Below are 16,612 nucleotides of genomic sequence, written 5' to 3' on the forward strand. Positions count from 1 at the left end.
GTCTGGTTGTGATTTCAGTCGAAGAACGCAAGGATATAAACTGACTCGGTCGCTGTTTCAGCGTCGCGATCCGACGAAATTCGGGTCGTTCGCCAAGTAGGTGGTGTACCGAAATTTTGGATTTCGTTGGTCTGCGTTCTGTAACGCTTCGTCAGCGTTCGTGCTTATACTCCGGAATAGTCGATCTCTGTCGTATGACGCAACGGTTGATTTATCGTATGAGAAATCGTAATTGTTTCACGGACTAGTTTCTGCTTGGATCTTTTCTGAGAGACGATTTATTTTGTTCGATATTCAAATATTCGTACGTTCGTAACTGTCCTTCCGTATCCTCCGATATCCAAACGTCGCAGCGATGCACAAATCTTAGAGAAGAAAGCTGCGCATCGCTGCAAGATCCAGGGAAGGCATCGCCTTTCGCGACGTGGATCAAACTGGAGAGGATTAAACCTTCGAAAATTTAGCGTCGGTCGAAAACCGTGTGGTTCCGCTAAAAATGGAAGTTTCGAGACTCTCTTAAAAGTTTCTCCGTCAGTTTATAGAGGCTATTTCGCGAAACACGTAACTGTATAGTCTGTATCGAGCGAGCGCAGAGGAGTCCTTGGGTACGAAGGAATAACTAAAGGGTGCTGCAAGGGCGGTCGACGCGCGGAGGAATAGTGTCGGGAGAAAGAGGGTTGGAGGGAAGCGTACGACGAAGGGCAGAAGGTGTCGGTGGGCCAAGCTAACGACTTCCTGATGAGGCAATGTAAACCGCAACTTCTTCGTAATGAACTCCCCTGTCCTCCGATATCGTCCTTAAAGTGGCTTTACAAAGCTGCATGGCCATCGTGCACGGAGCTAGCTGAAACGTTTCACGAACCTTGTCACGGCTATCAGAGATATCGGCGCAATTTGTACTTTCTCTTCTCTTCTCACACGTACACGGATCTCGGAGTTGTGCCACCAACACGATCTAAGTTGCCAGAGTACGCGTGCACAAGTTCGTTATTTCAAGAGTAATACGAAAACTTGCGCGAGGATTTGATCGATTTCGATCAATTCTCCGTTGCTGATCTCCCTTCAAGACACCAAGACCTAACGATACCACGAACACCCGATGTCGAATCGAATATCTTCTAGTAACGAAAAGTTAATGACGATCGTTTTCTCGTGGAAATTGACTAAAATTTAAGAATTTTTCAACTCTAAAGTCGATCGTTTCCACGAGTCCGAAGAATTTGAACTGATCGAATGTGCGTTGCATATAAATATACGATGTTTCGAAGAACCTGCGTCGAGCTAAAGTTTTACTGGAGAAAACGACATTTCACGCGCTATCGTGATCTGATAGAATTTCCATTTATTAAGAACCGTATTTCAAGCAAGTCGGAGGAAAAATATACGATCGACGAAGCAGATTTCTCGATATAAAATGAAGTTCTATCTCTCGTATCGCGTTCGCGGCGGAATCAATGCGGCGGAAAGTTAGTTTCGCACACAGAAAAGTTAATTTCATTTCATTGACAAGCAGAAGCAGGATCGAGTGGGTTCGAAGTTTCGGCACGTAAGAAACCGGCCTTAAAAGCGCGCGGTATCCACTTAACCGTCAGTCCGTCCAATTGAATATTTTACGACTTTATCTCGTTAAGTCTTCTGGCTGAGTATCGCTGGCAAACGTGGACGTTCACGAGAAGTTACTGCCACTCCGGTACACCTTTTTTCATTCCCTTCCTTTTTTCGTAAATGGAACACGGTCTGCCCCGTTTTCAACTGCGAACGATCGTCGACTTCCAACGAGCGTTCGAACTTTTATTCATAACGCTATGCCAGCTTCGCATTAGTTCCGCCACGAAATTGAAATTATTCGGCTTGTTTAAATTTGGAAACTTTAATTTGTTCTGCCGCGATGAAAACAGAACACGCTTTCGACCGGTGCCGTAACGTATAATCCCCTGGTTGTAATTCGAAGCTCGAACGTTTCAAGGTTACGACGAAGAAGAATAAACGAAACAACGCCAAGATTTTGACGACAAATGTACGCGTATTTAGGACTTGAATAACGCAATAAACGTTTACAGCGAAGCGGACCTTGATCATAAATTTAATTTATACAAAACTCCGATAAAGTATTTACTCCTAAATTCAAGTTTGGAAATTTGCTAGTTACATATTCGCGAATAGCGGTAATACCAACCACTCGCCTCTCAATTTGTCGAAATCTCGTTTAATTATTTTTTTCGTAAAGCTATCTCGCCTAAAGACGCTTGGCTTCGAAACTTCGTAAAGATTTTGAGCGAAAGTATCAAACAACTGTGGCGAAAATCGGACGGAAAAGAAAGGGCGGCCGCAGTCGAGAGAGAAACGGAGACGAGGGGTTGAGCGAGACACATGGATATATCGTAGCGTGAATTATGAAACAACGTGTTTAATGACGCGCCGGATCCAGCCCGCTGTAAATTTTCCACGAGGGGTTGAAGTTTTAAACCCTCTCTCGGTGGCACCGGCTAGCATTGTCATTCCTCTCGTACGACTCTCATTCCTACGCCGTCTCGTCGTCCGTGGCCGTCAGCCCCTCATTGACTTTCCCCGCACGTTCTTTTCTCCGGTCCCCGGTACCCGGGATACCAGGACACATTTTTCAGTTATTAGATACTCATTCCTAATTTTCTACGGTTCCCTCGTTTATTTTCCCGTTTCCTCATTTTCTATTGTTCCCCCTCACCGAGGGTGAGAGGACGATGGAGAGGATAGCCTTGGCTTATCCGTCGAACAACCGCTATGCCGCACCGCATTATTCTTCTTCGTGAAAAATATCGCTTTTCCTCTCCGCCCCCCCCTTTTTTTATTCTTGCTTTCTTCAATCTTCGTAGTTTCTTTTTGTTTGCTTGATTTTTGAACGTATTAATATCGCCGGGTCCGAGTCGACTATGTACTCCAGATCAATTTCACGAAACTGACATTAAGGATCTTACTAAAAGTATACAAAATTCGCTTTAGTTACGTTAATGGAAATATGGACTGGCATAAACATCCACTGTCTAGATGTAATGGAAGATTCTTTTCCTTTCTTTTCGCCTTTATATTCGCCTTTTCGTACGATTTTCCTCTTGATCCGCCCTCGACCGTCTGTTTTCTTTTCCACGAGCTTCGGTATTCGCTGGAACCATCCGTTCCCGATCCAGGGCGATAATTAAAATCGTATTAAAATCGTAATGAACCGCGCCATGGAAAGCAAGGCTTTATCCAGCTGGGACACGGGGATTTTTCTATTAAACGAATCGATTTAAAGAGTATTGAAGATTTAATTAATGGGATCAGCGGTACCGTGGCCGGGGCGCCGACGAGACAAAGCTATTCATCGAGGGATGAACCGAGGGATCCCTGACGTATTAGCGGAGCTCCTCCAATCGGGCCGACCGCGGACCGCCAGTTTACCGGTATATACAATTTTCTATTCATGGCGATGCTCGGGGATTCAGTCTGGCGTGTTCGACAATACGAAGGCCGACGAATTATACAGCGAAGAGTTAAGCAATCACGGGGTTAGGTTCCTCGAGAGTTGCTTCATCGTGCCATATTAAAACATCTTAATATTTTTCTCGACGCTCGACCCGTCCACCCTCTTCATAAGGAGTTGGTGTTTCCGCGAATGCTGGTCGGTGGTGAATTTCTGCCAAATACTTCTAACCCTTTGATTTGAGATAACGAAACTGGGTAGTTTTCAGCAAAGCCCGTTGAGTTACGCGAATATTATATAAAATAACTATGTAACTTTAAAAGTTTATTTGAAGAAAGAAGATTTTATATGTACCAGCCTACCATAGGCGAAGTCAGGAATAACGTGACGAGCTTGGAATGACCGGCAAGGGTTTCATGATGTTTAAAATAACAACGTTAGAACCAAACGAGGAAGAATTCATCAACGAGCTGAATCGCGGAATCGGATCCAAGAGACAAAGGATTCGCGTTCAGCAATCCGATCAGTCCATTTCTTTTCATCCTACATTTTTTGAAGGCCGAATTTAGCCAGCGAACATTCATATTACTTTAAATTTCCATTCTTCTCTCTCTCTCTCTCTCTCTCTCTCTCTCTCTCTCCTCTCATGTCTTGGATCCTATTGTCCTAACTGTAGAAGCTATAAAACTATCTCAGTTCAATTGGATTTATGTAGATGTATGATAGTTCGATTGATACAACCTGGCTCTGTTCTGACTAGTCCATTTCTTTCCTCCTTACGGTGAAATTCTCGCGAATAAGACGCCTAAGGTTACGATTTAACGTAACGAGATTCGTCGCTTAGAATATAGTCGCTATTTGATGTAATGTTCGAATTGCGGATATTTATGCATCTAGGGTATACACGAGTATGCAAAATAAATAAAAAAACATACGCTTTAACCGGTATATATTTAAATTGAGTCGAATAGCGTTGCATATCTAATAACGATAGTGTTTCAATTCTGTTAGAAGATATACCGGCGTATAATATTTTAAATAGCGATGGAAGCAATCATTACGTCCTTTACCTCTGCGAATACCAGACTTGGTAGAGAATATAAAATGTTAGCTGTCCTGTTGGTGTTTGGAATAATTGTCAAGATGGTAAAATGTTTCGTACGTTCAAAAATTACAGTTGATCATTAGTTTTCAGATCAGTCAAAAATTTGAAAAAGAATGCCACCGGCGCTCGAAGAGAAACATTCTGCTCGCAAAAGTGACAGTTTCTCGGGTCGATACATGCGTAAAAAGTGCAGAAATTCGATGCATATCTTAGCTGAAAGATAAACTCTTTTAAAAGCTCTAATAACATCAGGTTGCGAAACATTGCGTCGTCCTTTTGTTCGATCTTTTTCGCGTTCTCTGCAAGGCTCCTCGTTCTACCGCGTGACAATCTGTACTCAAGGGGTCGCGTGTTCTTTCCTTTCCCGTTCCGTATGATACCTACGGTCGGCTCGTACGACACATTTTTCAAATGTCTTCGTGCCAAAGTAAAAATCTGACGGAGCAAGGATCAGGTGATCCCACGACACGGCGAGCTATCCTGAAAAATCCTCACGAGCGAGCCATAGGTTTCAGAATACGCCAACCATGTCCTTAAACATCGCCTACGAAATGACGTGGCGTGGCTGGCATCTGCCTGAATATTCACCGTACGTGCTGAAGGATCGAGCCACGGGTCGATCATCGTGATCCTAATAACGTATTTCTTGATGAAAATCAACGATTTACTATTACCAGCATTAGTTCGAGACGATGCGAACGTTTCGAGTCACGAGTGACTCACGGTAGGAACAAGCAGGGAAATTTGCATAGTACGAAAGAAGAGGCCTTTAACTGACTTCGTCGTAGAAGCACTTAGCACAACCTAAGAAGAAAAGATTTATGGAACTTTAGTTTCTTTCTTAGATAGTTGATTAACTTAATAATGATAAGTTTTAGTAATAAATTATAATAAAATAAATTTGTTATGCAATTGAAACTTTTTAATTCAGATTTCTATTTTTCGTATCGAGCTATCACCGAACGTTATTAGACGGTTAATGCAAATTGCGTAACATGTTATCTGTAATGTCCAAACGTTGCAACACCTCGCACGACTTCCATTCTAGAACGCTCTGTCTCAGCATAACAAAAAATTCTTATATCCGTTTTCCCCGCTACTCGTAACTTTCCATCGAACTCGTTACATTCGCGAGCTCTTTAAAAATTCCCCGGTAGATTAACTATCGTTCAAATTGCGCTATACCATAGGCCGCCGGGTAATTGATCCATACGTAACCGATCGCGTACAATAAAATTCGATTGCCGGCGATCCGTGGCAAAGCCTGGCCAACAGCGATCCATCTAAGGATCGTTGAGATATTTTCTGTGAAACTCTCATCGATGCGCCGCCAATTATCGTTAAAGATCGTCGAACAGCGTCGATACGTCAAGTGCATCGCGATTTCCCTCCATCGAGAGGCCGTCTTAAATGTTCTCCACTGGCTTCCTCTTTCTCTTTCTCTTCCCCTTTTTTGCTCGAAAGCATAGCTTTAAATAGCGTCTTGAAAATTCGCGGTAACTAGTAGTAAGTTTAATGGTATCACGCCGCGCGTTTTGCCGCAGATTACAATTAAACTTCATTGGCTACGGAACATTTTGTAATACGAATATCGATATCGATACGAAACATAAAGTTGCCATTTTCGTAAGATCGTGTTCCAACGAGTTATTTGAATAAAATGTATTTCAAAATAATTATATTGATTATATAATTGATTATACGGATAGTTTTACTCGTTAATTGTATTTGATCCTTACTAATACTTAACGAGTAGATAATATTTAGTTAATTTAATATTTCTGCTTCATTGTCGAGAAGTGTGCATCGAGCATGTTTTACATAAAAATCTTCAATTTCGAAAATGAACAACCGAAAGCTGCTGGAACTTTCGAGATATCCTGATAGAAAGTTTGGAATCCATCGTGTTATCAGCAGCTAGCGTGTTCGACATCCTGCATGTACAGGGTTCTCTATGCAAATGAAAGTCGTTGGGGTGTTCAAAAAAATGTAATGAATTAAATGAAAAAAAAAAGAAAGGAAAAAGGAAGAAAGAAGCGCATAAAACAAAAAGTAGCAGTAAGCTAAAAAGAAAATAGAGAAAAATACGAAATAGAAGGGAAGTAAGAGCGCGTGATATTAAACGTTGAAAAGAATCCAGAGTGAAGAGAGTTACGGTTCCCCAGGGTGAATTTCCCGTTTTCCGTACCGAAAATCTGCGCGCAAAAAATTTCAAGTGGAACACACGAGCGTGGTCAGACATAAATTCTACAGAATCTAGAACTCGAAAACGCAGCGTTGTGTGCCAGACTGCGTGCGTTCGACCATCTACTCGGTCTGGCGTCTGCCTGTCGGTGCATACAATTGCAATAGCTCTAATACCATATACCTAATTAGGTTAATGGGGCGATACTGTGCAGTATGTTTGTTAAGTGCGAGCCGTTAAGTATGAACTACGGCGTTGCCTGGAGAAGCAGTAACTTTTCCAACTAGCAGCATCTGTTTCAATAAAGGGGATGGAATTTTTGTTAGTTTACGTCCACGATATTTCTGGTATTTACGATAAGAACTGCTGTCTGCTACCACTGTTAAGTGATTGGTAATCGTTTCGCGCTGTTGGATAAAGCACGGCCTGATTTTGACGAAGTGTGTAACACGAGAGTCGTTTGTCTGGTTTAATTTTCGGCAACATTGGATCGTAGATTAGATGCGTGAGAGTGGAAATATTGGAAAACTATAGGGGTGATCCAGTTGACAAGATCACGTCGAATTAACGAAATTACGAAAAAAATGATTTAAAACGAAACTTTTTATTGCAAGAATTATCGTTGCGTATAACGCATAGTTCGACATCCTACGTCTTGATCCCTTCAGGCCCGAATTGGCCTTTCACTTTACCACGCATATTTCTCTATAAATTTCCATCGAACGAACGCTACCTCGCGTTTACCATCGTTTGCTACCACGCGTCTACCACCAAAGCGTTTTTACCACCCATATGTGTAATGGCAAAAATGTGCGATCAACGATAGACGCTTTCGAACATTATTCAAATACTGGAGACTCGCAGATATCTGTGTAACCTCGGCGAATAATAGCACGATACTGGAATACTCGAAGCTCGTCCGTAGCAATCGTAGCATTCGAGTAGCCGCGAAATATTCGTATATTAAATTATTCGAGCTCGTCTCACCCCACTCACCTACTCGAGTGGCCGCGTAAACGTGGCGTAGAGCCGACGTAACTACGCGCCCTCCGCCATTGCTCTTCCTCTTTGTTCTCCCGGTTTCCGCCCTCGGTCGCGCGCGCGTGTTCCACCACCTCCATTCTTGGCTTCTGAAATTAGAAAACTTTTTATGTACGCCAATTTTTAACCAGCGCCGCCCTCTTCACCGGTAATTACTTTTTAAGCTTCTCTTTTGCATATTATCTTCGGCGTTTTCTGGCGGCGGCGGCCTGTAATTTCGAATTTGTATCGCCGCGAGATCGTCTCCGTTTCATAACGTTATCCATCATTTTTCTCCCCCTTCGTTCAACCGCATGAAAACGCTCGTTGTAACAGATCATTTATTAAATACTTTACAGAGTATATGCAGATTGAGGACGATACGGCGAGGAAATATCACGAGATATCTTCTGTTTGAATCGTTGATATTCCGCCTTCCTTTTTCTTGGTTGCTCGGTCCTCGCGATATTTAGCACGCGTCTTGGAAACGTTCGCGTAATAAACAAAAACCGTCGGATTAAAGTCGGACTGACGGCGGTACCGGCCAGTTTTTACCCTGGGGCGTTTCGTCCGAGATTACGTAATTATTCTTGCCGCAGGCCGGACGTTTCCGTTCGAGCCGCGGTACGAGTTTTTTTGCCACGATCCTTCGACGGTACTTTCGCCAGCGCGCTCGGGTCCGGCCAGAAATACATCTGCTAATTTGCATGGTAAATTTGCCCATGGCAGCGTAACGTTTTCGAGGAGAGGCTACGAGAAGGACTCGTAAGGACGTCGTTTGCGGCCTGTTTGCCCGTTCTGCGCGTTTTCACGGTTCACCTCCGCGACGCCCGCTGGACGATGAAAAGAATATCGTTTCCACGAACGTTGCATACGACCAAGGAGACCGTGGACGACGAATTCAGGACAAGGCGTTGTTATGCCGTACTTCTGCACGCTGTCTAAGAATCGTATAAAAAGAAACAGGATCCTACCATTTTTAAGACGAATTTAATTGTATCGTGTCGTTGAATGAAGATAAGGGGATAGCGAATGGGAAGTGGGAGGTTGTTTAGCGTATCTATCAAATTTGTGAATGTCCGAATTGATCAAATTCGTCGCATTAATAAAATATTTATATTCTTATACATAGGCATCAAATTTACACTTTTTTGAGCACATCGTCCAACGTATCTTACACTCGATATCTCTTTACATTTGTCATAAATGCAAAGACATGTGCACTTTACTTATAGGCAACGAACAAAGTGTTACCATCAAAGGTATTAGGATATTCGATCATTCAGCTTTGATTAGAATTATTCTCTCTTCCTTATAACAAACTTTCATCGTCCTGTTCAATTTATTCCTCCGCATTGTACTCCCCGCGGTCGTAATTAACCTTTTTCCGATATGTACGTCGCGTCGTACGATCTACAAAAAATCCATTCGTCCATGTTTTTCATCTACATCAATCTTGGTGTTATCGCTTCCAAAAACACGAACAGCATCCGTTTCTTCGATTAAACGACGCCGAAGGACAGTCTTGCACTCTCCGGTATTAACTCCGGTATTAACTCGATCGCTCTAGTTATCCCGGGAATGTCCTGTTTTGTTCGCCGGGGCAAAAACGATAATCGAAGAAGTACTGCTCGCTGCTAGTCGGATTCCTGGATCCGTTCGAAAGAACTTTTGCTCCCTTTAAAATTATTTTCTGCATTGAACGGCTGCATCGAAGCACGAACCGGACAGTGCTATAGGTTACACTAGTCGCAATTCGTTTCGAGAACAACCGTTTCCGTGTCGTTTCGCCACAGTAATCGCGAGATGGCCGAATATGAAGCCGGAAGCTTCGATCGGTCGATCGAATGTGTTATTTTTCTTCGTTCAAATTTATGACTCGAACAGATATAAATATAGGAAAATTTAATTTACGGCACCTTAATCTCATTACGAATGCATCGTATAATCTTCGGATATTAGAAAAATACTCTACAAAGAAGAAAACATTAAATTCTTAAAGGTAGTCTTGTAATTATAGTTACAGTAACGCTTAATAAAAAATATTTAGCATTTAGCATCTACCGCTTAATGATAAGTATCAAGATTATCTCAAATCATCGTATATATATGTAATCTTTTATATCTACACCTGATGAAAAATCAACAAACAAACGTTAAACATACTTTGATCAACCACGTTCTGTTACACGTAATTGCTCGAGAAAATTGCCCCCCATAATCGAATAATTTCAATAACTACTTTCGTATTTTGTTTTTCATCAATTTCTTGTTTAACTCGAAGCACAATCTTTTCGATCACATTGATTTTCGATAGCTTTGGTATTAAGAAGATTGGACTCCGTTGTTTACCAGTTCTGTTCGAACGAAGCAGTTTAAATGTTTCTTAAGTCCTAATTTCGTGCGATTTCGTTTTCCACATTTTTCTCCTCTTGCCCGTTCCCCGTTCTTCTGCCTCTTCGACTCCAGTCAATTATCGGTTTTTTGCACGATTAGTCGCTAAAACTGTCCATCGTCGCCAGACAATCCAGAATCTTTGCTTTACGTCTTTGTTTTTCATCCTTGATACCCATTATGCGAACATGTGTTTCATCGTAAATATTGTAGCGGGTACTTCACCTTGGATATTTTATATATTTTTGCGTATTACGTATATTCTGTGCATATTTGCATCTTTAAAGTCCCTCCACAAGTGCAGAAACGTTCAAAGTCTAAAAGTCGTCGCCATGCGTGGCTGACTGTAGCGAGACAACTCTAACTTTAATTCTCTAGCGTCTTTCTTTTCTGATTCGTTTTTAGTATATCCTTTGAATGGCATTTCGTCTGAAGTGTTCTGTCCGTTTGTCTATCTGTCTGTCTGTCTGGCTGTTTGTCTCTCTCTCCCTCCGTCTCTCTCTCTCTCTCTCTTTTCCTATCTCGTCTCACCCTTCTTCCCTTCGGCGAAATTAGAACGCGCAGTGACATTAATAACCCCGATTTCATCGCGCGAATTCGACACGGGAAGATATTCTCAGCGTTGACCGACTTCTGGACCGTGAACTTTCTTGGAAAATAGAAATGCAAAAGCAACGCGACCACGGCAAGCAAAGTATAAAAGATAACTAGAATTGAGAATAGTAGGGAGAAAATGTTGATATACTGCGATCGCGAGATGGTGGATTGCGATTTTGTGGTGTAAAATGTAATTTCTTTGAGATCTTGTGTGTCTTTTATCGAACGGTTCGATGCACGAATTTAAGGACAAATAATTCTCGCAAAAATTAAATTCGATCGACTCGACTTTTTTGTTAAAAAGTTTCTCTAAAGATTCATTACGTTCTATGTATTCGAATGTTCCAAAAATAAATGATTTATGTTAGGTCAAATTGTTTGTGGATACACGAATGCTTCTATATGCTCCATACATCCAGCTTTAAATCGTACATATCGTCACAATTGTTCGATTATTTTAAATATACGAATTATTAAATTTTAATAAAAATTTATTGTTGTTTGTAAAGCAAGCGCGGTACAATTTCATCATGAGTCAGGAAGAATAGAGGACCTCGTCCCACTCACCGTTCACGCAAACTTGCCAAACCAGTTAACCATGAACCGCTCTTTGAAAACGTTCCGTGTTATCGGATTATTTCCCCCAGTTTTCTGTAAACAATGCACAACGAAACCATCATTTAACATATTCTTATCTTTCTGTTTCAGGTAAGTCCTACATGCGGCATATACGCGAAACAAGTTCGTATCACAGGGTGGATATAGAGGGAAAGGGGTGAAGAACAACAGGTCGCGATAATGCGGCAATTAACGCGGAAAACTGGCGAGTTCCGAGCGGAATCGCGATGCTCTCTGACGCTGGTGCATGAAACAGGTAAAACAAAAGGAGAAAAAAGAAGAGATTGGGAGGCGGGGAGGGGAGAAAAAAAATCGGGGAAAAGTTGGTTTCGAGCTGGCGAGCCACTTAGAAGGGCGGTTTCGCGTAACGACGTTACGCGAGGAACGCGCGAAAAGTCGTTAACGACAGTTTAAGCCCCGACTGGAATAATGGATCGTACGGTTGTTCTGTTTAACGATATCCAGCTAATACTACGGCCGTGTCGTGTGGCCATAAATAAAAAAGAATCCAATTTTCTTCCACTTTGCTTCTCGAGACCCGTCCGTCTTTCGACGATAATAGATTTTTTATTTATTCTTCTTTCCTTCGTCGCGAATCGCGTATAAAGCTGTCGGATGAAATATGAAGTAAAAGTAAAGCGAGGACAATGGCTCGGTAGAGAAGGGCTGAAGTCACAGATTCTCGCTTGTTAAAAGTGGATGTGCTTTTGATAAATTCGTTACGGTATAATATAGTACGTGTTACTGTACGTGTATCTAAGAATTTAAAAAAAAAAAAAAAATATATGGAATTGGGCAAAAGGCAAAATATCAAGCGACTTAGACATCTTTTTCTACTTTAGGATGCAGTCAAAGTACCCAACTACTACTACCATATTCGATAGCTTTTCGCATTTTATTTGTAAATTCCGGCAATCCTCGGGGAATTTTCGCCGATCTATTAGAGGCTTTAATGATTTTCAATTTTCGGTAACGAGGCGGACACGGGCGGGAAAAAGGGATTTTAATGCCGAAAGTTCGATAGTTCCCGCGGCTCGTAATAAACGGTCGAAAACGTTTTGTCGTGGTGTGCAACCGAGGCACGACCTCGTCACTTTTTCTCCACGAACGTGTTTCACGCGCGATCGTTATCTCTCCCGTGTCAAAGTGGTATATATATATAAAACACACACAACATACAAACGTTTTGTTTTCAAATTTTTCCCCAATTACAACGCGACGCGCTTACTTCGAGCGTGCTCGACAGTTCGTCGAGTTTTAACGATCCGCCATGGGAAATTAACTTCGTTATTATTATTACGAATCTCATCGACGTGCCACGTGCAACTTATTTTTGCAGTTTAAAGACTGCCCTCCCCCGCCTGCTTGATGTAAATTGTTTACGGCGATCCTCGACTCTCGTTCAGCCTGCTTCCAAATTACGTAACACCACGCTTAACGATGTGTTTCTTCTTTTTCATTTTACTTCATTTTTCATTGAAATGTCGCCTGACGTCGATGAAAATAGATATCTACACGCTGTTAAGAATTAACCGGTGGAAATATCGGGTAGAACGATTTTATCGTTTGGGGGTTGATGGTTCTCGATGAAAATTCCACGGACTTTGAAATATTTCTTTTGCGTTTGTTGAAAGATATTTCAGTAATTTTTAAGTTAAGATTATGGATTAGCTTAGTCAGATAGTTAAAGATTGGACAAAATAGCTTGGATTGTTTCCTTCTGCTCATTTTTTAAAAAATAATTTTAAACGCGACTCAATTTCTTCGTGCAACTTTCGATCTTCTTACACGTGTGTTTCTCGGATCGAACGTTCGGAAGAGAAAAAGCTTACAGATCCAAGTAGCGCAAGCTCCGTTAAACCAAATCATCCGCTTCACTAAATTCGGTTTCAGAATCGTGTCTAATAAACGGATTTTCCGTGGTTAGCGGACGTGCCACTCCTGTTTGCGACGCGTTTCGTTAGGGTGGTATAATTTTTCGTTTACGACTTCTGTAAGTCGCGAATTGGAAAACACAACAAATAGTTTTCAATAAGGAAGTTTCCTCTTGCCGGTGCAGGTGCACGGAACTCCTGCGGCAAGAGTTTAAGACACCAAGGGAATAAAACTTGCACCCGAGTTTTTCAAACAGTTCCGCGCTTTCCGCCGCCACTTAAAGGCCGCATCGCTCGAGTTTCTTCTTCCATTTGTCGAACACCTCTCCCCGCCTTTTCCTCTCTCACGAACGCACCAAGTCGCAAGTTCGATGAGTTCGGTGTAATCCTCTTAATAATTTCGCATTTTCCGTGCGAGACGATGCGTCGTTTGTCCCTAAATCGACTAAACGCCGGTGTGAAGATTCTTCCTGGCGATGGTCGCTGATACAAATTTCTTTATAAGGTGATACAGTTAGTTTTGTATATCGACCGTAAACATTGATGAGCTTGGTTCTTTTTTTTGGTATTTTTATGAATAACACATTCGGAAAAGTTGAAATATTCAACTTCTATTGCTATTACAATGCAAATTATAATACGAGGAAAAGAAAAGGAGGAAAGAATTATATATTATCGATCGATTTTCCTCTATATCTACGTCATTTTCTACGCCCTTTTCCGTTCGCATCTCCTCAACAAATCACCTCGTCTATTTTCTTCAAACAACGAAAATCCCTTCTTTCTTCGGACAAATGCACCTCGAGCTTAATTCTCAATTCTCAACCCAGGAATGCTGGTCTTTGGTCGATTGTTGTAAAATTATCATGCGACACGATCGTTCTCGGAGTTAGTAGCGGTTCGAATTCACCGCGGGAGCCAACGTTGAAATTAAGGTTAATACAAGGCGGGGAACGCGGGATTATTCGTCGAGGTCGACAACAGGAAGGAAGGAGACGGTCCGACGCGTTTCGACTCCATCCAGATATTCCAATGGCGTTTCTCGAAATAAAATAATGACGAAATCGCACACGCCATTTTCGTCTGCAGTGCTGCCTCTCTCGCTCTCCCTTTTACGTGCCGGCAATATCCAGGTAACTTATGTTATTTGAAAATTCCGTGGCTAGTGCTTTCGCTGGTACCTATATTCCTATTATGTCTCCCACACGATTTTCTCTTTGAGGGCGCAAACGTAACATAGCGAACGTTACTTGTTCGCCATTCCGCCACGTTTTACCATCGAATCGTAAAATTGTTCGTTCTGTTATAGGCGAAGGGGGTTATAGAAATTTCCTTTTCCGGTTACGGCTGATTTTAATTCAGGCAACTCACCTGCCCTTCGAATTTCTCACGCTGCATCGTCGAGTACAACTGGAGCGCTCCTCGCACACCGTTGCGTTCCTTTCATTATTTATTTTCGCCCAACTATTCGCAAACGAGAGCTTCTGTTTCGACGTTGGAGAACAGCACGGGCGAAATTACGCTTTCTGATTAAACTTTAACGCGCTTCTCGCTCGGTGTTCTTCGCGTCCGTGTACTTATCGTCGATACGCCGAGAAAAAAGCATCGCGCGATTTAAAAGGCGAGGATAGACTGCGTAGAAAGGATACCTACTAACGATGTACATTCATCGGAAGGTTTACGTGGTAGACGAGATCGAGGTCTACGTTTTACGTTGTAACGATAAAAAGAATTGCTTTTGCCGTTATCACGTGGCATAAATCCAAAATAAATAAATACATCGTATCGATAAAGTGGATATTTTCTTCTCCAATTTTACGATTCCGCCGGCGCAAAAGCAAACGACGAGGTTTTTGTCTTATGTTTTCACGTACTTTCCAGTGAATTCTACGAGAGATGGAATTTTTTTGCGAATAGAATTGCGAGCACGTTGCACGCGACGGCGCGCTTTCTGTGCGATAATGATAGACAAACAGGCGTTGTCCGATATATTATTTATTCGCGTATTAATAATGGCAGAAAGAGGGGAGAGCCTATGCTTTCTCTACTTTTATTAAACAATTTTAATATCCGTGTAAACACGCGCCACGATATATCATCCGGTAATACTCTTATCGCGAGCCGTGAAGTAGGGAGAATTGGATAGAAGCGGAACATTTTTCACTTCCCGAATGATATACTGTTCCTGGCGCGAGGATGCTGTTACGCCGACCTCTTATGCAGACGCGTATAGCCTTTGAATTTCTTTTCTGAAATTATGAAACTCGCTTTTTCGAGTTTCAGAGAAATCGTCGGTAATTTTCATCGATAGGTGGGTCTGGATGCGCGTGAATACACGTCCGATTTCAATTCTAACCGTTATTTGTAATCTCGTGGAAACGAGAATTTTAACGCGTTTGCTCGACAAAGAAAAAGGGAATATATCTTTCGAATCGTTTTAATCTTTATTACGATCGATGCGATAAATACAATCGGTTAACTGGATAAGTTTGTCGAGCGAGATCAGATATATGTAGTATCGCGGACAACGGACCTGGGAGTTAGCGGGTAAACCATATACAATGTCGCGAGAGCCGAGGCGTTCTTCAATCGTATAGTTTTGTAAAAAAAGGCTCAGGTGACTTCGGCCACGAGCGGTTACGGGACACGTGCGTGGTGGGTCTAAGAAAAGACAAAAGGGATGCGAAAGCAGGCAGTGCCAATCGGCAAGTCAGTCGGTTGTTAGTTGAATCCGTCGTGGCGAGAGTTGCGAGTGAACCACTAAATTATATCGCGTTATTGTGACTAGTCCATGCTAAGCAACCATCGTTTTTCTCTCTACATCTCATTCGATACATTCATTGTAAATAAACCATCATTAAATCACAAATATCAGAATATATAATAATAATATATACTTATAACATTTTTTGCTCTTTATCCACGATAATAATCGGTGTTATCAATTGGCCGAATCAATGAAAGTCGAATCAGAAGAGTTAAAGGAGCATTTTTCGAGGAATTCCAATTGCCGGAGGTTCGGTTTGCTTGGAACAGGCATCCAGATAGTAGAACAGTTCAGACACCCAAGTATTTGGATAATGAGAGTTTGCATAATGGCGGTTCTACCGTGCTTCGTAAACTCTCTTCTCCTCCCTATTCCCTTCTTTTTTCTTCCTTTGCTTTCCTTTTCTTTCGCGTCTATTTAAATTCGTTTCGGGGGGCTTGAATTTATTAAAACTCGATTCGTATTCGTACACGTTTAATACACGAGTTCTGGCCTGCGCTTGTATCGAGCAATTTTCTTCTCTTCGTTTCGAACGGAAATGTGCTCTTTTGAAACGGTCTAAACGAAGTCGATGTTCCACCGTTGTCTTCTTTATTCCCTTTCCGTTCCTTCG

General features: G+C 41.9%; 1 protein-coding gene across 14 annotated transcripts in view; it reads left to right on the plus strand.

Moving 5' to 3' along the window:
• The window catches only part of LOC122570930 (mediator of RNA polymerase II transcription subunit 12-like), a 406,261-nt gene that overhangs the window by 161,545 nt on the left and 228,104 nt on the right, over positions 1 to 16,612 (plus strand). Inside the window, exon 1 of one of the 14 annotated variants that reach the window (XM_043733938.1) lies at positions 11,526 to 11,614. The exons of the other annotated variants lie outside the window; for them this stretch is intronic. Within the exon in view, the coding sequence (XP_043589873.1) occupies positions 11,606 to 11,614 (9 nt within the window). The 5' untranslated portion in view covers positions 11,526 to 11,605. Of the gene's footprint in view, positions 1 to 11,525; positions 11,615 to 16,612 lie in introns of those variants that run through there. 14 annotated transcript variants of the gene reach the window in all.

Source organism: Bombus pyrosoma, linkage group LG9 (genome assembly GCF_014825855.1).
Source record: "Bombus pyrosoma isolate SC7728 linkage group LG9, ASM1482585v1, whole genome shotgun sequence".
Lineage (NCBI taxonomy): Eukaryota > Metazoa > Arthropoda > Insecta > Hymenoptera > Apidae > Bombus > Bombus pyrosoma.